Source organism: Rana temporaria, chromosome 4 (assembly GCF_905171775.1).
Source record: "Rana temporaria chromosome 4, aRanTem1.1, whole genome shotgun sequence".
Lineage (NCBI taxonomy): Eukaryota > Metazoa > Chordata > Amphibia > Anura > Ranidae > Rana > Rana temporaria.
Window position 1 is genome coordinate 271,986,755 of NC_053492.1, and position 26,664 is coordinate 272,013,418.

Here is a 26,664-nt window from a genome sequence, read left to right on the forward strand (position 1 = left end):
GTCTGTAGCTGGGATCGAGACGTGGCAGCCTGTGAAGCCTGCGCTGCGTGCTGTGATTTCCCGGCCGGCGCCATCTTGGAGGTCTCGCGGCCGCTCCTATTTGGCTCCGTGAGGAAGGAATCCAGCTGTCCCTGCTTTGTGCGGTCTGCCCGGGGGGGCTGCGAGGATGCCCGGTTCTTGTGTGACATCCTAGGAGGTGTTCGGCGGAGATTTCACTCTCTTAGCTGTGATAATGTGCGGCGGTGGAACGGAGCAGCAGACACACACGTCCTCACTCCTCCATAGCCAGGACACGCCCCCGAATCAATCAAATTTAACATAAATAAATAGATTAGCGAATCAAAACAAAATACATTTTATCGTCATGCACATGTCTATTCTCAACTAAAATATCATAATATAGTCTAAAATGTAATTCCTTTTTACCAATTCATTTAGTAAATTATGATATTTCCTTAATGAAATTCCTACCCTTCATCTTGTGATTCAGGGTTTCCCCTTTACTTCTGGTTGCGGAGTGTGCACCCAATCTTTTCCCTATGGTTTTAATGGCAGGACTGCATATCCCATGATACATTGCATGCATATTGCTAATGTGCATACACAATGATAAATCTGAGTGTTTCTGCTCATTTTGAAGCAGTTTTTATTTTTCTAATTCATTTTATTTCTCTTCACGAACAACACTCAATGTGCCCCCTGTGCATGTCTGCACCTGACTTTCCATTGTAGTTTAGGGGGGAGAATGTGCACATTATGCTGGCTACAATAGGGCTCCAAAGGGACCCTTCTACTGAATGTAACCACCACAAAATTGCAAGTAAACCTGAGTAAACGTCAGATCACCCCTCAGGCCCCATACACACGACCGAGTTTCTCGGCAGAATTCAGCCAGAAACTCGGTCGGACCTGGATTCTGCCGAGAAACTCGGTCGTGTGTACACTTTTCAGCGAGGAAGCCGACGAGGAACTCGTCGGGCCGAAAAGAGAACATGTTCTCTTTTTCCTCGTTGTTCAATGAGGAAAGTCGGCCCGCCGAGCTCCTCGGCGGCTTCCACACTGAACTCGACGAGGAACTCGATGTGTTTGGCACGTCGAGTTCCTCGGTCGTGTGTACGGGGCCTAAGAAGAACAAATAATACTTGCTATGTGATAATAGATTTTTTGTGTTTAAAAATATTTTAAAGCATGTACTAATACCATTCTGTGATTCTGCCTTAAAGTGGAAGTCCACCCTAACACTTAAATTATCACCTTGCAATCAGTAATGTGAGCTAAGTTCAGCCTTATGCCTCAAAATGAAAAAATCCCAGCTCTTCTACCTTTATTTTGCAATATCCAGTGCCATCACATAACTTCAATTCTACTTCCTTTTGAGTCTAAAAGCAGCCAGTGGTTGTGGTTACTGAAATCACTGTCAGTGTTCACAGTCACAGTCTACAATCAGCTCACAGTCTACAATCATCATCATAGTACAGGCAATGTATTGCCTGTTCAAAATTGAAAAGAGTTAGCTTAGGATATGAAGGCTATTATTTTGGAGTAGAAGCCAAGGTTATATGTTAATCGTCATTTTTAAGGGTTAAGTAATGTGTTAGGAGTTTGTGTAAAGCTCAGAGTAAGCATACTTTGACCATTTCATTGGGCTATAACATCTATGGTCCCCCTGTAGATATAATTGTGCTGTGTTGGTTTTCATTTTCCAAAACAAAATAGATTATGCTCACAAGTAAACACAGCCTGAAACTATACTGAAAGGCTTTTAGAAAGTAGAGAATGTAGAGAAACCGTCAACCATTTACTGATAGTTATATAAATGAGACAGAATGCAATCCATGATCATGGTAAATAATAACATTGTTTTTTTTGTTTATTTTTTAATTCATAACATCTTAGTTCACTTTTGTAGGTTTTAATTCATTTTAATTTCTATAACATGTCATGTTCAAGTATATGTTTTACTTATATATAACCATTTTTTTATTTTTTCTTAGGTAGACACACTTATCATGATGTACAAAACACACTGTCAATGCATACTTGACAACGCCATTAATGGAAATTTTGAGGAGGTAAAATGTTTACATATGTCGAGGTGGATATTACAGTGTTATCTACAATTATTACAAAAACATATTTTTTATTAATTTTTTTGGTTTTAGATCCAGCACTTTTTACTGCATTTTTGGCAAGGGATGCCAGATCACCTGCTACCTTTGCTTGAAAATCCTGTTATAATAGATATATTTTGTGTTTGTGATTCTATTCTTTTCAAGGTACGTTGTTATTTTTTAAAATTGTTTTTTTTTTATTATTATTATTATACAATCCTTTTTTGACATTATGAGCTTCATTTACATGATGTTGTTTATTTTAGGTTCTCACAGATGTCCTTATACCAGCAACAATGCAGGAAATGCCTGAAAGGTATATAAGAAAGCATGTTTTCATATTCATTATTCATCTACTGTTATACATTACATTGGACAGAAATCTAACACAAGGAAATGCATACGTTTTACTATAGTTTATGTTTGAGTGGTTTATTTAGCAAACAGATGTGGGGCTTTTGCGTAGAAGTATTAGTGTCTTGTATTGGTGAATTTTGTGTATCTATGGCTCACACCTTGAAAAAGCAAATGCATTTTTAAAATATCCTCTTGCCACAGTGGTGGATCCAGAGCCTAGTCTCTGGAGGGGCAGTGCATTACAAATTAAACTTTGCTAAAAGTCTTGAGTGCTGCTGCTTGTGTAATCGAGCCCATTGTTAGCTAGATAGATTTACAGCGTAAGCAGACATAGATTATAGTATAGCAATTAATCCTATAATATAAGCAATTTGATGATCAGCAAGTATCATCAAAGGAGACTTTTGGGTAATTTGGTCATACAATTTTCAAAACACCTTAGTCTTATTCTAATAAATTATTTTTAAACTTGTCCCGCACCTGCAAGGAATGCCAATCCTTGGAAATGGAATCCTGTCAGACAGTGTCACTATTTTTCCTCCAATACGGCTGGGAGGAAGTGACCTATTAAAATTATGCCACTTCCTATCGGAGGAGGAAGGGAAAAATAGTAAGACCTGCCAACCACAGTGATGAAAGTGTTAAGTGATGAAAGTGATGAAAGTGCTAAATATTTCTCCAGAGCGACGAAACTAGTCTAGGGAAAGTTACACGGCACACCAAGGAAGCGTCTGAGTACCGACCACCGCATGTGTAGTGTGTTTTTGAAGTGACGAGTGACGAGTGAGACAAACGGAGCAGGAGGTGAGGCTGACGGTTTTTATTTAGGTCTGCTGTGACCATAATGCAACAAGATAATCACCTGTGAGGAACTCGCTGCTTAGTTCACTATTGAAGTGCCTTGATTTGCTGTATCAAATGTGAGTGCAATGTGTGAAGCTTTTTCACTGATTTTAAATAAACAATTTTGATATACTTCACCATTGGAGTCACTTTACCTTTCATGTGGAACAACGATTCGGCTTGTGAGAATCACTGGTGGAATTGGTCAGTTTGTGTGGATAAATATTTTGCTGTTTGTGCCAAGCATGAGAATGCAAGGCATATCGCATTGGTAAGCGAATTTCTTATGGGTGTGGAGTCACTGAGCACTTTGGTGTGGTAAAAGGTCTCATATTAAGAATTTTTTTTGAAGATTTGTTTTTCTTTGGACACTTTAATTGTTTTCACCTGGAATATTATCACCTTGGATTTTCTATGTGGACGCTTTTTCACATATATATTTATACAATTTTTTCACTTTATTTATATATTCCTGCATTCCTCACAATATGTTTTGTATCACGAATGTATTGTTTAATATTTAGAAACGTTTAGTTATTTTTTAGCGCTACTATTTTGTTCATTCAGAATTTTTGGTATGCAACATGGGTACCTAGGTACAGTAAGAAGGTGTACTGTTATTTTTTAGGAGGAATTAACAAAAACAAGTACATTTTTAGGATACTGCTTAGACACAAATAACATTTCTGGATTGTTCCTCTAAAATAGTAAATCTTCAATTTTGGAGTTCAGGTCCACTTTAATTTGTGCTTGTTTTTCCTTAAATCTTAAAAGAATGTTATTTTTTTTGTTGATTCATATTTGTTCTATTGACATATTGCTGTATCAATCTAAAGGGTACATTTTTTTTTGTGTAGTTTACTAGCTGACATAAGAAACTTTGCTAAACACTGGGAGCAATGGGTTACTACATCATTGGAAAACCTTCCAGAATCACTCTCAGAAAAGAAACTGCCAATTGTTAGAAGATTTGTGTCATCCCTGAAGAGACAGACTTCATTCTTGCACTTAGCACAAGTAAGTTCTGAAAATCACATTTTATCTTCAGCTACAGTCTACCTCCTAGTGAACTGAAAGACCTCAGAACCATTAAGATAACAACAATTATAGGACTGGCTCTCCATATAATACTTATTTTTTTAGTGTTGAATGGAGCAGGGATGGGTTAGTACCGCTAACAGATTGTATTGCTTTCTGTGCTTCTGTTGGAGAGGTTTCTCCTCACTTCATGTCCTGATGATCATACAGGGTATTGATAATCTCCCTCAATGGGGTGGACACAGCCTGCAGTATAATCTCAACAGAAGTTCTAACAATTCCCCACTCTTAGGAACACAAAAAATTATTTTGATTGGGATTGGCTTCCTAACTATGATTTCAGAAGATTACAATTATTTTGGTTGAACTTGATGGGCAACTGTGTAATGATGTTACAATTACTATACATAAACATGTCTTGCACAAGAGACTTGTGTGCATGAGGCTGGGTTCACACTACTACACTACTTTCATCCTACTTTGCTCTGCTACATCGGTCCTACATTTATCCTACATTGGTCCTACATCCATCCTACTTTCATGAACAGGATACTACTTTGGTCCGACTTCAATGATATTCAATGGGCCTGAAGTAGGATCAATGTAGGACCAAAAGTAGTACAGGGAGCATTTTCAAAGTCGGACAGACTTGTGTAGGACGCTACAAGACGCTCTCATAGGGAAACATTGAACACAGAGCAAAGTAGGATGAAAGTAGTGTAGTAGTGTGAACCCAGCCTTATGCCTTTTCCAAGATTATGAATACACCTGACAAGCATTTATGAGTTAGAGTAACAGCTGGGCTCTGATAATCTTTCCTTTCTCCCCTACCCATGTTACTTACCAAAGGCTTCAAATTGCCTTAGAAGATTCCCCATGCATTTAAATTCAGACAGGAAAAAATTAAGTGCTGAATAATAGTTTCACTGAAGAAATTGTCTTCAGTTGTAATTGCATAATAGAAAAATTGGCAGATCCAGAGATACAGTATACAGAGATGAAGATTTCTGCATATAATATATGTATAGTGTACATTTTGAGCTTGGCTTTGACCCCTTTCACACTTTGGTCCTTTATAGTAAAGGACAACTTCATGGACCCATAGGAGCTAGGAACCTGAGGGTAGGGTGTAAGCACAACTTTTATATAGAAAGCCAGGATCTGCATATATCTTCAGTTGCATATGCAGCATTTATGGATCTAGAGATCCTGATGATATAAAGCTTTTACTGGAAAAAAAAAAATCCTTTAAAAAATATGTCATGATTTGTTCAGTTAGAATTACTAGATGTGTGTAAGATTGACCAAAGCTAGATTCACTATCAGGTACTGTAGGTTTATGCCAACAGATGGCAGAGGCAAAGTAGTGGCTTATCCCTATATAATTATTAGGCATTTGCTTTAGCTGATTTGTGGAAATATTATCTCCTAAACATTTATTTACATATTGTTCTAAAATTGTAATCCAGGTTAGGACAAATGTGCTGGGTTCAGTTCTGTGAACATTCGGTGTACGTTTTCAGAAGTTCAGATCCAGACTTCATACCCAATGGAAATCAATGGCAGCTGAATGTTCGTTTTCAGTAATGGCTATTTTCTAAGCTAAATGGATTGAAAAAGGAAAGGGCATGGGGGCCGGCCAGGCATTGAGCATGCACTGGGAACATGCATCATTGAAGAAAAAATAAATAAAAAAATATCATTCAAGAAAGGACATTTTAGAACAGCTCAAAGAGCAACACATAAAATATTCAATTTCTTTAAATACATGCTTGAGGGTCTTTCTTTATGTGTAATTACACAATGTTATGACTCTCGGGGCAGTAACAGTCACACTATATTCTGGCATCACATAAATTGCATGTCTAATAATGTACTTTAGTTTTAAATATTTGCTTTGCTCACATACAGCAACATCAATTTAATTTGATTGATTTCCACCCAAAATAAATTGGTAGTAGGTAGTTTTTGCAAAAACAATAGATTTTTTGTGTAGCAGTGCTAAAGTGGTTGTAGAGGCAGAAGATTTTTTTATCCTAATACAATCTACAATTTCTGAGGGATAGAGCAGGCAGGCAATTTACACCAGGAAATTATGTGTCAGTAACTTTGTTTTTGGACACCGAAGATAGAACTGCAACATAACTTTAAAACCTTCATTGTCAAGGCTTTATGAGGGAGAGAGTAGCCAGGTTGCAATTAGCTCCAAAAAGGGCGTCTTTTTTCATGTGTGAGAAAGGACCACTTGAGTGGAAGAGAGAGAAAAAGAGAGAGAAAGAGCAAGCAGATTGTACTTTATACATTTTTACACAAAAATGAAGGTATCTGCCAGCACAGCTTTTATACCCATTATGAAGGGGCTGCTGTTTCTGACCAACAGAGCGGGCAGATTTAAATTTAAATAATTACATTAAACTGTGTATTTGCAGAGATATGATACAAATATTGTACATATTTCAAACAGAGAATCTCATTATTATTAATGGACACACTAGGTGCATTAAGTGCACATCGATAATGGGAGTTTTAGAACACACTGTAATTCGCACATTAACACATTGGCCTCGTACACACGTCCGAGGAACTCGACGGGCAAAACACATCGTTTTGCTCGTCGAGTTCCTTGTGAAGCCGCCGAGGATCTCGGCAAGCCGAAATTTCCCATTGAACAACGAGGAAATAGAGAACATGTTCTCTATTTCCTCGCCGAGATCCTCGTCGGCTTCCTCGGCCAAAGTGTACACCCGCCCAGGTTTCTAGGCAGAATTCAGCTCCGATCAAGTTTCTGGCTGAATTCTGCTGAGAAACTCGGTCGTGTGTACGAAGCCTTAGTTTTTAAGATTCTGGTAGATGTTATATTGTAGCCAGAATCAATCAATCCAGCTGTTATTATTCTGACACATAATTCTTTCAAACAAAATTCACAACATTTGCACAGTTGATAAAAAGTTTAGGGTGCCGCATTATAAATTGCTGTTGCAAAGAACAGCAGCTATGGCTCCATTTTTAGACAGTAATGGTAGCAGGCCTACAACAATGGCAGGCGATGTTAACAGTGGTGGGTAAAGGGATGTGCTAATTGTGGATGGGTGTACTCAGGGAGAATAGGTATAATAATTGAGACAACATGTGTATACATATACATATGTATTTCATCAACTGCTGTGCCAAACAAGGTTGCTGTGATAGACTGCACCTGGGCGACAAAGGAAGAGGACAATGATGGCTTGGTTCGTCACTCCAACACCTCTTTCTCATGCTCTTGCTGTATAGCATGCCCAAATGGAAAACATGCTCTTCTTCTAGATTATGCACCACATTCATGACCATCAGTTTGGCCTGTGGATATAAAGACTGCTGCTTGTGCCCTCATAGGCTGCACATGTAGGCCTGCCAGACATGATGCTGATAAAGTGGGGCTTTTATTTTCAACTATTGGAAGAGCTGTGTCCTTTCACCTGCCACTTCTCTAGATCACCATTATTTAATCATATACTTGTATCTGTGCCTTTCTATATCAATCTAAAGCATTGTTTGTCTGTTGAAAAGATAAGTCATCTGCTAATTCCATATATCTCTTCAGGATTCCACCATTCACTGGCTGCTATTTGATTGACAGCTGAAAATGTAATCAGCTCTCATTGCCCTAATTCTCTATAGTGTATGAATAATAATTGTGTCAGATTGGGAGAGATTGATTGTCCCCCCACCTTAAATGTGATCAAGTACCTTGATAATAGTATAATAGTGGAGGGACAGAACCTGCTGATGAAATCTGTTAGATTTAGTCTAACATATGTACGGGCCAACTTACAGTAGATCATTATAACAAGAGGGCACCAACAATTATTATTTGCCCCACTAGCGAATTCACCCAAAATATGACCTTTATACTCAAACCCAAAGTAAAACATGTAATGACAAAATACATTTCTTATACACATGTCAGGTTGCTGTTATGAAAAGAATGTACACATATCAATACAATCATCAATAGTTCAACATTTCCTTCCAATACTGTTTAGCCCCATACACACAGGGTTTTCTCTTCAGGTTTACCAAAACCATCTAATATGAGGTCAAACCTTAAGAGTTTCAATTTGTATGCAATCAGGCAGGCCCTTGCACTACATGGTTTTGATAAATCTGAAGAGAAAAACCTGCAGGAAAACTGATAGTGTGTATGGGGCTTCAGTCTGTAATATTGGTTGTCTGCACAGAGAAATATTTCCCCATACCACCAAAGGGTATGCACGTCACTCATTAATGTGTCACCCATTAGGATGTCATTTAAATATGCAACATATAGTCTTGTACCTGTGGGTCATGATTACGTTATCATGTAATATAAAAGAAAATGTGATTCCTGAGTCAATTCATACAGTTAAAGTGGTTGTAAACTCTCATAAAAAATAACAACCTGCAAGCCAAAGGGATAATAAGTTGGTATGCATTGCATATATCACTGCAACAAGTGCTTAGGTGCTTCCAATAATATATCCCACACTGCTTGAAAGAAAGTAATATAAAATTACCCCCTGATGTAGTGACAACTTCAATCTGCAGACTGTTCTCTGCAAGGCTAAAAGAGGAGGAACACCTCGCTCCTGGCACAGATCCCAAGGCATACATCAGGACTGTCTCTTCCCAACATCTGTGCCATGTCAGTGGTGAAATCTGAAGATTCTAGGACCAATAAGATGATCTTCTTTCTGGCTACATGGAACTTTGAGAAGTCTTAAAGAAACAGTATCTCTGCTATCCTGGGAAGCACCTAGTGGGGTTCTAAGGAAGACCTCAGTGGACGGAGGTGGAAGTGGTCCCACACAGAGGGTCTAGACATCCAAGAGTCTATCTATACAGGCTTTATGTTCCCTAAGTGGAGGTGAAAGTTCTGGGAGCCTGGAGGTAGCATGAGGTATTCTTTTATATTATTTATTTGACACGGTGTAGGATTTATTATTGGAAGCACCTAAGCACTTGATGTGAAGATATTCATAAAAAATCTTGAAGTATATTCTGGCATTTATGGACTTATATATTAAGGACTTTAAAGACTGATTTTTCCTCATAGATTTAGTCATTGTTTTTGAGATATTTAATTTATTTATTGTTTGAGCACTGGAGTTCTATGCAGCGTCACACTATATAATGTACAACAAAAACTATTACATCTGCAAAACATTAGATACATAACCCCCTCTGTGTGACAATTTAAAAAATGTCTTGTTCTAATTGTTTTGCCTGTTTGCCATTATTGTTCCCACAGGGATATCTACAGTATTTACAAGTCTAAAGCCTCTTACACACGGGCCAGAATCTCGTCAGGAAAAAAAACTGTGTTTTTCCTGACGAGATTCTTGCAAGGGTCTCTTGCCGCCCGAGTGTACAGACACTCCTTTCAAAAGAACCACGGTTCTCTTGAAAGGCAAGAACGTGGTAATGTCATCACGTACGACGAGCATGCGCTCGTCACATTCGATGCTGTTGCCGCCATCTTGCTGCACCCTACCTATGCCTAGGAAGCTACCGCGCATGCGTCAAAGACAGTTCGAGCATGCGCGGGTTTCCACGGCGACCAAGTAAGTATATACACTGTCGGGTTTCTCGCAGGAAAACTGCCGATAATCTCATGACGAGAAAAAAGAGAACATGTTCTCTATTTTTCTCGTCTAGATTCTGGGCTGTTTTCTTGTCGAGAAACCTAAAAGCCTCGTACACACGCTCGGCAAGAAAGCTCTGCCAGCAGTTTTCATGTCTACAACAAACTTTCAGAAAAGATTTCTTATCCCTATTTGTATATGTGTATATGTGATATTTGTATATGTGATTTGTGACTGGTCAGTCCAGATTTAACTATTGCTAGATCTTCTTTCTGTACCAATGTTTTTTTAAAAGGGGGTGTAATCATAATAAAACTTGCATAGAAATTTGCCCAGTGAAAGTGCATGCACATTTGTTCTGTGTGAATAGGACAAAAAGAAAAACACTATGATATCAAGCTATTTCCCGGACTACACAAATGGAATTGATTGGAAAGTGCTGCACTTAGCACAATCTTATGGCCAAACGCAGTCATTTGCATTTCAAATCTATGAAATTCATTTGTCCAGCACAAGAAATAGCCTAATAACAATAGTTTATTGCCCCATTTGCACAGGAGGAATGTACATGTACTTTTACTAGACAAATTGTCATGCAAATATGTTATATATACACCCCTGTTATTGATTGCATTGAAAATGTTGTAGCTAATCACAGTTTATCCTCACTTTTTTTCTTTCTGCAATTTTTAATATTCACCATAACAATACAATCCTGTTTCTTCACTCAATTGCTTGCCTTGCATAACGCCCGATTATTGGGTTCAGGACTCTCCTAATAAGAGTATGTGGGTAATTGCTACTGATTTTAAGAATCATGCCCATTGCCATAGGTTTTCTGTACTACATAGTGATCAATTTCCTAATTGCATTCCTACAAACTGAGATATCAAAAGAAGGTAGGAACTTGGTGTCTTAGGTATTTGTGAATTTTAAATTATTCACATAGCAGCAAAGTCCTTCAGCTGGGTTTCTGTAACAGATCAATGGAGGAGAAGAAGCTTAGTAAAATTGTGCTAACAGCGGGTGGAGTTTAAATCATGATTTACAGAATGCAGGGGTCAGAAGTATATAATGTATAGAGTGCAGTATTTAAATGTGTGTCATGTACACAGTACAGGGGTCAGAAGTATGTCATGTACATAGTGCAAGGGTCAGGTGTATGTAAAATCCACAGTACAGGGGTCAGAAGTATAAACAAGCCAGTGCACAGCACCATCTATGATTCATTGCACCACCACCCTCTTTTGCAGATAATAAACACATACATACATACACGCTGTATACACATGTACGCACACACACACACTTAATACATATACACACGGTATACATATATATATACACACACACTGTATAAACATAGACACAGTGCCAGATTTGGTGCAGTGCTCGACTAATAGTTGCCCAGTGGACAGATTCTCCCACTTGAGCTGTGGATCTCTGTAGCTCCTTCAGAGGTGCCATGGGCCTCTTGACTGCTTCTCTTAGTAATGCTCTCCTTGCCTGGCATGTCAGTTTAGGTGGACAGCCATGTATTGGTAGGTTTGCAGTTGTGCCATACTCTTTCCATTTTTAGAAGATGGATTGAACAGGGCTCAGTGAGATATTCAAAGCTTGGGATATTTTTTTATAACCTGAAAAAAGAAAAGCATGCATGAAAGATAGTAGGGCTGCACACCAAAATGGGATTCAATGTCATGAATTTGTTTTAAATATGAGCTCTGGTTACACATTAAAGGACATGTTCCATCATACAGGTCATTCTCAAAAAATTAGCATATTGTGATAAAGTTCATTATTTTCTGTAATGTACTGATAAACATTAGACTTTCATATATTTTAGATTCATTACACACAACTGAAGTAGTTCAAGCCTTTTTATTGTTTTAATATTGATGATTTTGGCATACAGCTCATGAAAACCCAAAATTCATATCTCAAAAAATTAGCATATCATGAAAAGGTTCTCTAAACGAGCTCTTAACCTAATCATCTGAATCAATTAATTAACTCTAAACATCTGCAAAAGATTCCTGAGGCTTTTAAAAACTCCCAGCCTGGTTCATTACTCCAAACCGCAATCATGGGTAAGACTGCCGACCTGACTGCTGTCCAGAAGGCCATCATTGACACCCTCAAGCAAGAGGGTAAGACACAGAAAGAAATTTCTGAACGAATAGGCTGTTCCCAGAGTGCTGTATCAAGGCACCTCAGTGGGAAGTCTGTGGGAAGGAAAAAGTGTGGCAGAAAACGCTGCACAACGAGAAGAGGTGACCGGACCCTGAGGAAGATTGTGGAGAAGGACCGATTCCAGACCTTGGGGGACCTGCGGAAGCAGTGGACTGAGTCTGGAGTAGAAACATCCAGATCCACCGTGTACAGGCGTGTGCAGGAAATGGGCTACAGGTGCCGCATTCCCCAGGTCAAGCCACTTTTGAACCAGAAACAGCGGCAGAAGCGCCTGACCTGGGCTACAGAGAAGCAACACTGGACTGTTGCTCAGTGGTCCAAAGTACTTTTTTTCGGATGAAAGCAAATTTTGCATGTCATTCGGTAATCAAGGTGCCAGAGTCTGGAGGAAGACTGGGAGAGGGAAATGCCAAAATGCCTGAAGTCCAGTGTCAAGTACCCACAGTCAGTGATGGTCTGGGGTGCCAATGTCAGCTGCTGGTGTTGGTCCACTGTGTTTTATCAAGGGCAGGGTGAATGCAGCTAGCTATCAGGAGATTTTGGAGCACTTCATGCTTCCATCTGCTGAAAAGCTTTATGGAGATGAAGATTTCATTTTTCAGCACGACCTGGCACCTGCTCACAGTGCCAAAACCACTGGTAAATGGTTTACTGACCATGGCATTACTGTGCTCAATTGGCCTGCCAACTCTCCTGACCTGAACCCCAAACCCCATAGAGAATCTGTGGGATATTGGGAAGAGAAAGCTCTGGATGAGCTAAAAGGGTCACTAAAGGAATTTTTTTTTTTGCTGAAATTACTGTTTATTGGGTATAGAGACATAAAAGTTAACTGATTCCTTTTAAAAATGATTAAAAATTGAATTTAATCTATCATATAATGTGCCTCTAGTTTGTTTCACTTTCGGCTTTAAAGGACATACATGAAGTTCCGGGTGAGAGGTGAGTCGGGAAGACTCACAGAACAAAAACCAACAAATTCAGGGCAGTGTTTTGTTTTTAAAATGAATCTGATTGGTTCTGAGGAGTTTTAGACACACAGTAATGACAGCTTAGACCACCGTGAGAAAGCTCCCAGTATGATGGTTATAAGGAAACAGGCAACCAGGAAGTGTGGAGATCACAGCAGAATTACAGCTACTTCAAAGCAAAAACGAACAATGAGGACATGAAACCAGTACTGCAGTAAGGTAAAGGAAGCTATTTAGCTAAAAAAAAAAATTCCTTTAGTGACCCTTTAAGGCCGCTACCGAAGCATCCTGGGCCTCCATAACACCTCAGCAGTGCCACAGGCTGATTTCCTCCATGCCACGCCGCATTGAAGCAGTCATTTCTGCAAAAGGATTCCCGACCAAGTATTGAGTGCATAACTCAACATAATTATTTGAAGGTTGACTTTTTTTTTTATTAAAAACACTTTTCTTTTATTGGTCGGATGAAATATGCTAATTTTTTGAGATAGGAATTTGGGGTTTTCATGAGCTGTATGCCAAAATCATCAATATTAAAACAATAAAAAGGCTTGAACTACTTCAGTTGTGTGTAATGAATCTAAAATATATGAAAGTCTAATGTTTATCAGTACATTACAGAAAATAATGAACTTTATCACAATATGCTATTTTTTTGAGAATGACCTGTACATGGTGATATTAGCACAGTGCAGTGCCGATCCTGACCGAAAATGACATGTCACATTAAAGTTGAGAAGTGGGGGGGGGGGGGGCGCTGCTGACAGTGACATGACACATTAAAGATTAAAGTTGAGAAGCGGGGGGAGGGGGTGTTCTGCTTTTGGAAATGACATCTTACATTAAAGTGAGAAGCGAGGGGTGCTGACTTCTTACCTCTTCTCCCATGCAGCCAGTGAGTTGAGAACTGGGGTGAGGGGTCGAAAATGACTTCTCACCAGGCGGGGTCTCCAGTAATTTTGGTTGGGGGCCCTCCGCCGCTTTGCAGGGCCTCCAGCGGCTTGCATAGTGAGCCTATAGGGCTGATCGGCCCTGGCACAGTGGAGCAAAACATTACATTATGCCAGCTCCATTAATACCCCAACGTGTTTCGACCCATGTAGTCATGGTCTTGTTCAGGTGAATTTTTATTCTAGTAAGTAATATAAAAAAACTCAGAATTCTAACATATGATATACAGGCACCTACATACATAATAATGGTATATTTACCGCTAGAGAAGTATAATTGGGAAAAAGTCCTGTAACCAGAAATTTAAAAGAAGTTCAGTGATCCAGAGGCCTCCATGAGCCGTCCCCATCTCCCCAAGGTGAATCCAGCTCCAAAAAGCTTACAAGAAGCCACACTCCTGGACCTCCAGAAAATAAGAAAACAGCACCTGCGATGCAGTTTCCAAATAATAATAAATTAGTAAGTAATAGAAAATCATACTTTAGTAGTGCTGACAAAGTGACAGAAAATACCAGACTAGCAACAAAAGGGAATAATTATAGTATTGTTCGTGTTAATTGATTTTAATTGTAAGATATGTTCATGTAATATATATATATATATATATATATATATATATATATATATATATATATATATATATACACAAAATCTTGTGTATTGTTGAGGAAATTAATTTATGGTGTGCATTTTTTTAATAAGAAGTGAGGTCCCAGCAAGATAGGAATAATAGGGGGCAAGTCTGCAAAGTCAGATAATCGTAGTCCGCTCCCAGCTACATATAAATTAAATTCTGATTGGTGACACAGAATGTATACCCTTTGGGGTATTTTCCTGCACAGGCAACAGCTTTGAAAGGAAGTGTTAAACTATTGACAATTGTATTGATGTGTGCAGAATTGGATTATTTTCATAACAATAACCTGATAAGTACAAGCCATGTGATTATCCTAGAGATGTTTTGATCAATAGCTTTATCTACACAGGCTTGTTTTACATCAGTCACTATTCAGCATTCTAGTATGTTACAGATTTATGGAATTTATGGGGATGATTCTTCCTGTCAGTTACAAGATCTGAAATACCATAGTTCATTTAAAGCTGAACTTTAGGATGAAAAAAGTATTACAGTGTACTCCTCTACACATAGATTTTCCAAGCATTTGAACTTTGAAATGCAGGGAAGTCACTGCAATGGTATTTATTTTGGTACCCCGGAGTTGGGCAGTGTTATACCATATGCTTTGAACTACAGGAGCCTTTTTTGCCTCTCATGTTGATTAACCTTATAAACATTTTTTGCCTCCAAAAAAGGATGTTATTAACACTTATTTCTCCCTTACCTGATGATTATCACTATTGAAGTCTGGGTAATATATGTTATTTACTGAAGGAACTGTATATATGCATATTGCAGACATTAGAAAGTTCAATCTCCTATATAACTGAGCTGAAACCAATAGTCATTATACTTATGGATATATATTTTCAATAAAATACACAATTTTCTGCGGTCCATTGCACTTCAAGGAGAAAAACTCCTTTACATGTTTTTAAAGAAATTTTCTGTGGGTCTATTTTTAACCTTTTTTTAATTGTGAAGTCTTAAAATAAGTTTGAATATCATTTTTTTATGTTTTCTATTTTGTTTTGTATGTATTCAATTTTTATTTATTTACTTCAAATTTGTGTATTAAGTCCATCATTTTTGGGATATCCATATTGCCTAAAAGGTGGGATCTTCCTCTCAAACTTTATGTTGAAGTGTCCTGCTGTGCTAGTTACAATGACAGGCAGTGGGATTTACACAATTCATAGAGGGCTATGCCCTTGAAAACTGGAACTGTATGTATTTGCCCTGGGCCTACCAGTCACAAAAAACATGTTTCACATGTATGGTTAAATCATTTGCCTGGTTTATTATGGGGAATTGAACATTATGGTGATCCCTGGTAAAAAGGCACCCTGTAAAGAAATGTAACGCATATGTATTTTAAATGCATTAAAAATTTTTTAGTGAAATAATCATTAACATAAAACCTGCATTTTAATTAACCAGATTGCACGGCCAGCTTTGTTTGATCAGAATGTGGTAAACTCCATGACTGCAGACATCGAGAAGGTAGATTTGTACAGCATTGGATCTCAGGCTCTTCTTAGCAGTTGTAATGGTGCTGATTCGGACAGTGAGGTCTACACGGAGCGTGAGTCTACAACCAAACTTTTTTTTTGCAGCATTCAAAAAGACTTACATTGTTTTTATCTATTTCTTCATTATTTTTGCATAGTTACTTGGTACTGTAATTTAATTATTTAAAATACACTTCACAAGACTAATTAATTTGCTACTTTAAAGATGAATGGGTCAGAAGGTTTACCTTAAATTGCTGGGCACTTTTTATTAATTATTGTCTTGCATATCAACAGCTGCCTCCGCAGGGCACTAAAACGTTTGATGGGATTCTCACAGACCCAACACATGCATATAACTGTTTATTATTTTAACTCAACCATAACATCAGGGTTAGAGCCGGTTCACACAGGGGCGGCACGACATTGGGGGCGACTCGGCCAGGCGACCTGAAGACGACATCTAAGGCGATTTGCAAAATGACTTCTGTATAGAAGTCAATGCAAATCGCCCCGAGTCGCCCCCGAAGTCGTACAAGAACCTTTTTCTTAGTCGGAGCGACTTGCGGCGCTCCTATTAGAACAGTTCTATTCACTACAATGGGACGCGACTTGTCAGGCGGCTGTGTCGCCCGACGAGTCGCCCCAGTGTGAACCGGGTCTAAGTCATTAAAAGGAAGAAAAGTAGTAAAAGTAATGAAAACATACATAACATCTAATTCTTTAAAACACAAACCCAATATATATAAACCCATCCACAGCATGACAGAGATTACATTTATCCAACTTGGGAGCCATCATAGTGAAAGCTAGCCATATAAAAATAGACATATACAGTACGCGTTACATAATAGATAAAGACATTTGCTGTGGAGGCGTTTAATTTTCTGTCTTTTTTTCGCTTATATTGTAAAAAAAAAATAGAAAAATCAGTGGTGATGAAATACAGCCAAAAGATTGCTCTATTTGTGTGAAAAAATGCTCTGGTAATGAAAGGGTTAAATCTTCTGGAGCTGATTACCATTAAAGTGGTAGTAAACTCCCATCTCTGACTTTTACCTATAGGTAAGCCTATATAAAAGGCTTACCTATAGGTAGTGTAAATATCTCCTAAACCTGCACCGTTTAGGAGATATTTACTGTACACGCAGTCAGTGACGGCCACCTGGACTGTTCCTTCAGAGCCCTGTGCCATAAACGGTGGCTCCAGTGCACAGGCGCCGGAGTGATGTCATCGCGGCTTCAGGAAGTCACAGAGCTGAAGTCCACGTGAACCCGGAAGCACAGCGGGTGAAGATGGGAGCGCCATACTAGCACATTATGACATTACCTTGCAGGGTAAAAAAAAAAAAAACTTCAAGTGGTTTACAACCACTTTAATATACCTCTGCGGAAAAATTAAAGCTTTCTATGATTTTTAGAACAAGGCCTTACCTCAGCCTTGGTGTGTTCCACAAAAAGGTTGATGACTTCCTGATATGTAGATTTGGGACACAAAAACTGTTAGGACACAGGAAGAAGCTTGCCAGCTGACCTCATTAGCACACAAACCCTGCATCCACCAACTATGTTTGCCTGGCATCCCGGACCCCTCCAGGGGTGCATTTGCCTGGCTTGCCAATGTAGGCTGCCATGTTTTCACAGCATACCCAACCTCTCTCCAGATGGACACAGGCCCCATGCTAAACTCTCTCGGGTCACATGTGGGCTGTGGGTTGGACACACCTGATATAGTGCAAGGGCCTGCCTGATTGGATACAGAGTAAATAGATAGATGGGTGGGTCCTCCTATTTCATAATTTTGGTAAATCTAAAGGGAATTTTTCAGAGATTGTACAATAAGATTATATAGTGTATGGCCAACTTTATAAATCTACATAGGAGGGAGTTGACAGAGACACACAGCTGTCAAGCCCCAATCATATCTCTGTATTTGTTTTTTGGGGGGCCCTTTTTTGAGCGTTTCTGTTCATCGTGCATAGGGCAGCCAATTCACTTGAATGGACTGCCCTACGCATGACAAACACTCCACAGAAGCTCCAAAACTCTTTTTTGAGTGGGGGTGGTGCGTTTGAAGCACATTTGTCGTGGGACAAAATGCATTGGCCAACATGCGCCTGATACCCAGGCTTGGGGTGCCATTAACATTTAATGGTAACACAAGCGTCATGTGCATTTGCAGTACCTTTCCAAAATGCATGACAAAGCGAGCATTTTCTGTTCAGAAACACACAGATGTAAATGGAGCCTCATTGTTCTTGTGTAAACACACCAATTTCACTTTCAGGCCCCATTTATGCCTAACATAGTGAGACTGTAAGTTTTTGGCTCTATTTTTTCCATGATATGCATAGCGCAACCCATTGGTTTTAATAGGCTGCCCTAGACGAAGCAAAGAAGCTCATTGGATATTTTGGTGTTTTGCAGTTTGTGCGCTTTTTACTGTGCATTTTGTGGCTTTGACACTTATTTTTTCACTTGGCACAATGTATGTTTGCTTCCTGTGCCAAACAAAACCATAAAGAAGAAAACAGGGTGTACATTTGTACACTTGACAGTAATTATCTATTCTAATAGATTGAACATTTAAGTATATATACTTGTGTATGTTTTTAAAAATGTATTTTGTATAATAAATCATATTAGATATTTTTATATGATGGTTTGGTGTATCTTGTTATGAAATGTAAATACCAGCAGGCCACCCTTGAACACCCTGTTTTCTTCTTTGTGTTTTTGTTTTGCTTTTTGGGTTGTGACCTTCCAGCACAGACATCGTTTTGACTCCAACTGCTGCATAGGCAGCCCTACTGTTTATACATTTGTATGATTTTTGCTTCCCATGCCATTCTGCCGGCAATGCCCTGCAAACATTGATTGGTGCAGGGTGTGTATGCACTAATTTTACTAAACAGTTTTCACGTCCCAAATCTACATACCAGGAAGTCATGAACTTTTCTATGGAATACACTAGGGCTGAGGTAAGGCCTTGTTCTAAAAAATCATAGAAAGATTTTATTTTTTTGCAACAGAGGTACATTAACGGTATGTTGGTACATAGGAGAGCTGGAATTTAAAAACAAAAAGAATAGGTAAACCTGCCCTTTAAAAAATAAAGATTTGTGTGCTAGTAAATTAAGTGATCATATGAATACAATTAGGTGAAACCAATCAGAATAAGGATAGCAGCAATCATGAATATTGCACATAACAATAAATTAAAACAGTAGATAAAAAATTGATGCACTTGACTAAAAATCATAAAGAACATAATGCATTAAATACCAAATCATCAAAGTGCAATAGTGCAATATAGTGTAAACATAATCTATAAATGATTTCCAAATAATATATGAGTATATTATGCAAACTCCTAGAAAGAGGAAATCACATATATAACATATATATCGTGTTGATATAGAAACAATTGTGCAAAGTCCCATAAAACAATAGTGTGATCAAGAAAAAGTCCCAGAAACCAATCGGATTTAGAATGTATAATTGGTTCCAGATAGGGTTATAATCAGAATAATCACTGTAATGTGCTCCACTGCAAACAATAGAGAATTTGCCTCCTCCCAAAAAATCTGACCTTTACAGGTCAGATAGAGCCTTTAACCACTTAAGACCCGGACCTTTAGGCAGCTAAAGGACCTGGCCAGTTTTTGCGATTCGGTACTGCGTCGCTTTAACTGACAATTGCGCGATCGTGCGACATGGCTCCCAAACAAAATTGGCGTCCTTTTTTTCCCACAAATAGAGCTTTCTTTTGGTGGTATTTGATCACCTCTGCGGTTTTTATTTTTTGCGCTATAAACAAAAATATAGCGACAATTTTGAAAAAAAATCCATTTTTTTTCCTTTTTGCTATAATAAATAGCCCCCAAAAATATATAAAAATTTTTTTTTTCCTCAGTTTAGGCCGATACGTATTCTTCTACCTATTTTTGGTAAAAAAAATCGCAATAAGCGTTTATCGATTGGTTTGCGCAAAATTTATAGCGTTTACAAAATAGGGGATAGTTTTATTGCATTTTTGTTAATTATTTTTTTTACTACTAATGGCGGCGATCAGCGATTTTTTTCGTGACTGCGACATTATGGCGGACACTTCGGACAATTTTGACACATTTTTGGGACCATTGTCATTTTCACAGAAAAAAATGCATTAAAAATGCATTGTTTACTGTGAAAATTACAATTGCAGGTTGGGAGTAAACCACAAGGGGGCGATGAAGGGGTTAAGTGTGACCTCATTTGTGTTTCTAACTGTAGGGGGGTGTGGCTGTAGGTGTGATGTCATTGATTGTGTTTCCCTATAAAAGAGAACACACGATCAATGACGGCACCACAGTGAAGAACGGGGCAGCTGTGTTCATACACAGCTCTCCCCGTTCTTCAGCTCCGGGGACCGATCGCGGGACTCCAGCGGCGATCGAGTCCGCGGGTCCCGCGGTCACAGAGCTTCGGACCGGGTCGCAGAGGTGCATTGCGGGCGGTATTGCCGCGGTTTCCCATTGTTTTCAATGGGAAGGAGCGGTGAAGGAGCGGTATACACGCCGCTCCTCTCGCCGCTCCAAAGATGCTGCTGACAGGAGATTTTTTCGTCTCCCACCAACGCATTGCCTTAGGCCCAGTACACACGACCAGTTTCCTTGGCAGAATTCAGCTTCCGACCGAGTTTCTGGCTGAATTCTGCCGAGAAACCCGGCCGTGTGTACACTTTCGGCCGAGGAAGCCGACGAGGACCTCGGCGAGGAAATAGAGAACATGTTCTCTATTTCCTCGTTGTTCTATGGGAGCTCTCGGCCCGCCGAGCTCCTCGGCGGCTTCAGGGCTGAACTGGCCGAGGAACTCGACGTGTTTGGCACGTCGAGTTCCTTGGCCGTGTGTACAGGGCCTGAGTGTAAAAACCCTCGGGCTTTCACATTGAGTCTGCAGTGAAGGAGTTTTTCAGGCGGTATAGCAGTGCTATTTTTAGCGCTGTACCACCTGAAAAACTCCTCAGTGTGAAAGGGGTCTAAGAGTTTCAATTCGTATGCAATCAGGCAGGCCCTTGCACTACATGGTTTTGGTAAACCTGAAGAGAAAAACCTTCAGGAAAACTGATAGTGTGTATGGGGCTTGACACTTCTTGGCAAATCCAGGCACTTGATATGGAAGATCTCACCACAGTTCCTCAAGCCAGCATCATTTTTTTATTAAGAAAAATATTCACAAGGAGGAAGATAAAAACAGGCATATCGATCTGAACAACGTTTAGCATTCTGCAGACATATTGACGTTGCTGCTACTCCTACTCCTAATAAAAAAATGTGAACATATCTGACCCTGCCATTGTACCCTACTAAATGATAGATTTCCAACTAACAGCAGTTTCCTTCCTAATGACATTGGTGAACAGGACAATTATTGAATCTAACTAATGGGAACACATAGCAATAAAAACCTGACAGTGGTTTTAACCCTTTACAACTCTTCTAATCTTAAAACTAATTTTGCCGTTACCTATTCTAAAAAATGAACAAAGACTGGTCATGCAAAGTTAATGTTCAGAAGGCTAATGCCGCATACACACGATTGGAAATTCCCACAAGAAAAGTTTGATGCAAGCTTTTGGTCGGAAATTCCGACCGTGTGTAGGCCCCATCGGACATTTTCTGTCAGAATTTGAGAGCTGGTTCTCAAATTTTCAGACGGAAAAGTTCTTGTCAGAAATTCTGATCGTCTGTATGCAATCCTACTTCATTTTCTTTGGCTCGTCGTGGTGTTGTACATGACCATGTTCTTGACATTCGGAATTTCCGATAACATTTGTGTGACCGTGTGTATGCAACACAAGTTTGAGCCAACATTTCGTCAGAAAAAAATCCACGGTTTTCTTGTCGAAAATTCTGATCGCGTGTACGCGGCATTAGTCTGTATACATTGAATACCCGATCATGTGTAGGGTTAAAGGAGAGGATTTTGCCATGAACATGATTGGTTGATCTTAATTTAAATACTTTGGTATACAACTTTGAATTATTTTGTTCTATCTTCTTATAACCTGTATCTGCTATTATTCCATATCTGTATTGATCTTAAAGTATCTGACAATTATTTCAAGTGTACATTAGTTCCAGGACATCCACAAAAATGTCATATTGTGCCTAAATATATTGCAGTCTTTCATGAACTAAAAGACCTTTTGAAGAAAAATGCAACAGTGGAGTCCTTCATTGAGTGGTTGGATAATGTTGTAGAGCAAAGAGTTATTAAGGTAACTATTTGAATTTAAAGAAAAAAAAACAGCAATTCTGAGCTTTGTGTACAAATCATATTTAAGATAAAGGAGGCAGCAATTAAAAGTAGGGTATGTTTCTTTCTGCATTTTAAAGTATACCTAAAGCCAAATGTTTAATTGTTATTTCTTTTTTGGGTAAAGTAGGTTATACTCCATCAGTTTATTTATTTTAAATTTTTATCACTTTCCCTCACTTCTGTTCTATTGGTTGAACTGGATTGACTTGTGTCTTTTTTTTAACCAGACTAATTATGTTAGCTAAGTAACTTCCTGTCCTATAGACACGGCAAAAAATTAGATAACCCTCTTCAATGTGAGGAAAATCTTCTTTTAAAAAACTGTTGTCTAAAAATGTGCCCCTATTGGAAGATATTCCTTCAATCTCTGTTCGGGTGATGACTTTCAGGCCCCGTACACACGACCGAGTTTCTCGGCAGAATTCAGCCAGAAACTCGATTGGAGTCGTATTCTGCCGAGAAACCCGGTCGTGTGTACACTTTTGGCCGAGGAAACCGACGAGGATCTCGTCGGGCCAAATAGAGAACATGTTCTCTATTTCCTCGTTAGTCAATGAGGAAACTTGGCTCGCCGAGATCCTCGGCGGCTTCACAAGGAACTCGACGAGCAAAACGATGTGTTTTGCTCATCGAGTTTCTCGGACGTGTGTACGGGGCCTAAGTGGAAATGAACCCTCCTATCATTTCAGCTAAGAAAGTTGCCATCTTGGCCTTTGTTTGATCTTCAACTGCCATGATGCTGCACATGTGATCAGTTATGACACCAGCCATTTGATAGTTTACCAGTTTGACTGGGAGCACAATGTGACTGTTACATTTCCAGCACGTGTTTTTTATGAAACTGTTAAATTGATGGGTTTAGTTCCACTTTAAAATTTAGAATTATCCCTCCATTTCAGTCCCAATGGCAGTGGAATGAATCAGTGATGACACAGACAACAATAAACACAAATTCTGCACAAAATCCTTCCAAAACAAAAAAAATATGCTTTCGCTTTCAGTAAACTTTAAGGGCTGGTTCACACCACAAAAACACACTCCATTCTGGCTGCATTTCTGCACGTGCATTTTTAACCACTTAAGCCCCGGACCTTTAGGCAGCTAAATGCCCAGGCCAGGTTTTGCGATTCGGCACTGCGTAATTTTTATTATTATTTTTTTTTACTACTAATGGCGGCGATCAGCGATTTTTTTCATGACTGTGACATTATGGTGGACACTTCGGACAATTTTGACACATTTTTTGGACCATTGTCATTTTCACAGCAAAAAATGCATTTAAATTGTATTGTTTATTGTGAAAATGACAGTTGCAGTTTGGGAGTTAACCACAGGGGGCGCTGAAGGAGTTATGTTTCACCTAGTGTGTGTTTACAACTGTAGGGGGGTGTGGCTGTAGGTCTGACGTCATCTTTTATGTCTCCCTATAAAAGGGATGGCACGTTCGATGCAGCCGCCACAGAGAAGCACGGGGAAGCCGTGTTTACATACGGCTCTCCACGTTCTTCAGCTCCGGGGAGTGATCGAGAGATGGCGGCTAGAAATGAATAGCCGCGCCCTCATCCCGATCGCTCCCCCGACGATTTCCGACAGCCGCATGTACCGGGGGGTCCCGATCGGACCCCCGACCCGCGGAAAGACAGGGACGAACATGTACGCCCATCTGCCTGTACGTGCTATTCTGTGGACGTACATATACATGCGGTGGTCGTTAAGCGGTTAATGCGTTTCTGGATGCATTCCAGATGCTTTTTTTCTTTTTTTTTCTCAGTTTTATCTTCACTGTACTGGGGTCTGACACACTGTTCATGTGTTCCAGTGCATTTCGGTGTGTTTTTGATGCGTTTTACCGTGTTTTGGCACAGTCCAGTGTAGGAAAAATGCAGCATGTTCTACTTTTTTTTCTGGAACGCCCTGGAACTGACTGCACCGGTCTCATCAATGCCATTGGAAACCATTCAACCTACTTTCCATGCATTTTTGATGCAGAAAAAAATCTGCGTGGGACTGCATGTGGTTTAAACTAGCCCTAACGCTCCCCTTTTATTTTTTGAATGTGATACTTTTAATTACTTTACTGCAGAAGTCACTACAGGTATGTTTGATTTTTTTATTACATAATTGTTTTAACCCATATACATTAGATTAGGTATAAGAATGAATTCACCTATTTTAGTTTATATATAGTGAATCTGTAAAAAATAGCCACTATTATCTGACACACTGTAATGCCATTGTGCATTCAGTGTAATTTCATAAATAAGACCCTAGGTTATGTTTTCTAATGAGTAAGCCATAAAATCTTTATGTGTTTGAGTTTATGAGTTTTTGGAAGTATGGAAACAGAAATCTGAATAGATCTTTACCAATGCCCATCTTGTTTAATACCAAGCTTTAAACTGAAGTTATTTTTGCGTAACCTTTATGTTTCACATGCAGGTTCTTACATATTTTAATAATTGTTTAAATATAGATATTTTTTGAAACAATAAACTGCAGTTTCCAAAGCAAGCAAAATACTTTCTTGTATTAAAAGAGGTATAGATTCCAGAGAGAGACATCAATTTGCCCCTTTACAAATCATTAGTAAGACCTCATCTGAAGCATACTGTTCAGTTTTGGCCACCAGTCCACCAAAAGGATATTGGGGAAATGGAGAAAGTGCAGAAAAGGGCAACCAAACTGATAAGAGGCATAGAGAAGCTCAGCTATGAGGTAAGATTAGCTGAACTAAATTTAGAAGAGGCTATTAGGGGGGATACATAGGTGGTCCATATGGTGAACTTCTTTTGGAGTTATTGACTTTAAGGTCATCACAAAGGACAAAGGGGGCACTCTTGATGCCTGAAGGTAAAACAAATCTTAATGCCTGAACACAATTTATGTGTTAGTACAACCGTACATATCATTGTAACTACTAGTGTATCTAGATAAATTTTCAAGATACATTGGGCCTTCATGTGGTGATATATGTTAATGGATATCTTCTGACTTTATATTGATATTGTCAAACTGGCCCAAAATAGTAAAAAAAAAAAGAAATGTTCTAATGTTAACTGTATATTTTTTGCCATCACCATGATCCACAACCAAAAGATCCCCCTGTTTAAAAAAAAAAAAAAATACTGACACCAATCCTTAAAGGGGTTGTAAATTTATTTTTGTTTTTAAATAACAAACATGTTATACTTACCTCCACTGTGCAGCTGGTCTTCTGGGGTCCCTCGGCGGCTGTCTCGGCTCCTCCACGCAAGAACGCAACACCTTCATGCAAGAGAGCTCGCATTGTGTGTAGTTCCTGGGGGCGCGCTCCCGTGATACAGCCAGCGGCTATTGACGCTTACTGTATCACTCGGCCCCGCCCCCGGCGCACCGCGTCATTGGATGTGATTGACAGCAGCATGAGCCTATGGCTGCGCTGCTTTCAACCATCCAGTGTAGCCAATCAACGGGCAGGCTCAGAAACGAGGAGGAAGACGGGGCGAGGGGGTGTTATTGTCGGATGTTTTTTCACCTTAATGCATAGGATGCATTAAGGTGAAAAAACATTTACCTTTACAACCCCTTTAATATAGCTTAATATAGCTATTTTATCTATAGTTATTATACTTTTTAACACACAAACCTTTTTTTTAATTTACATTTACCTAGTGGAAGAAAAATATACGAGGGACATTTTTTTTTAAAACTGGAGCAAGCAGAATCTAGAGCTTCTATCTTCAACTTGTTCAGTTAAGTTTTGAAATCGGAAGCTCGGATCTGATTGGTTGCTATGCACAGATGCTCCAGATTTTGTCTGTTCCGGTTTTGCTAAATTCCTATAAATGTATTTCTTTCTACATTCTGAAGGAGTAGGAGAGGTTTACATAGTGATCACTGTGATAGCCAATCACAGGCTATTACAATGATTATGTGATCAAGAGCAGGTTCTTCCAGCTCCTACATTTTACATGAATACATTTGCAAACATTCTAAAATTCTGTTTTCACTTTGTCTTTATGGGGTTCTGAGTGAAGATTCATGAGAAAAAAATTATAATTTAAACAACTGTAGTATCAGGCTGTCATATAACAAAATTGAAATAGGTGCAGACTTTCCATTTTTTTTTTTTCTATGAATTGAACGTAATGGACTTATGTCTTCTTCAACTAAATATGTACATAT

The 26,664-nt window shown here is 39.0% G+C and overlaps 1 protein-coding gene across 1 annotated transcript in view; it reads left to right on the forward strand.

Annotated features, from left to right (window-relative positions):
* Positions 1–26,664, forward strand: part of RFX6 (regulatory factor X6) — a 113,800-nt gene that overhangs the window by 65,389 nt on the left and 21,747 nt on the right. Inside the window, exons 8-14 of the mRNA XM_040350292.1 lie at positions 1,995–2,072; positions 2,163–2,276; positions 2,378–2,427; positions 4,169–4,328; positions 16,127–16,275; positions 17,122–17,132; positions 22,365–22,459. Of these exons, the coding sequence (XP_040206226.1) occupies positions 1,995–2,072; positions 2,163–2,276; positions 2,378–2,427; positions 4,169–4,328; positions 16,127–16,275; positions 17,122–17,132; positions 22,365–22,459 (657 nt within the window). The remainder of the gene's footprint in view (positions 1–1,994; positions 2,073–2,162; positions 2,277–2,377; positions 2,428–4,168; positions 4,329–16,126; positions 16,276–17,121; positions 17,133–22,364; positions 22,460–26,664) is intronic.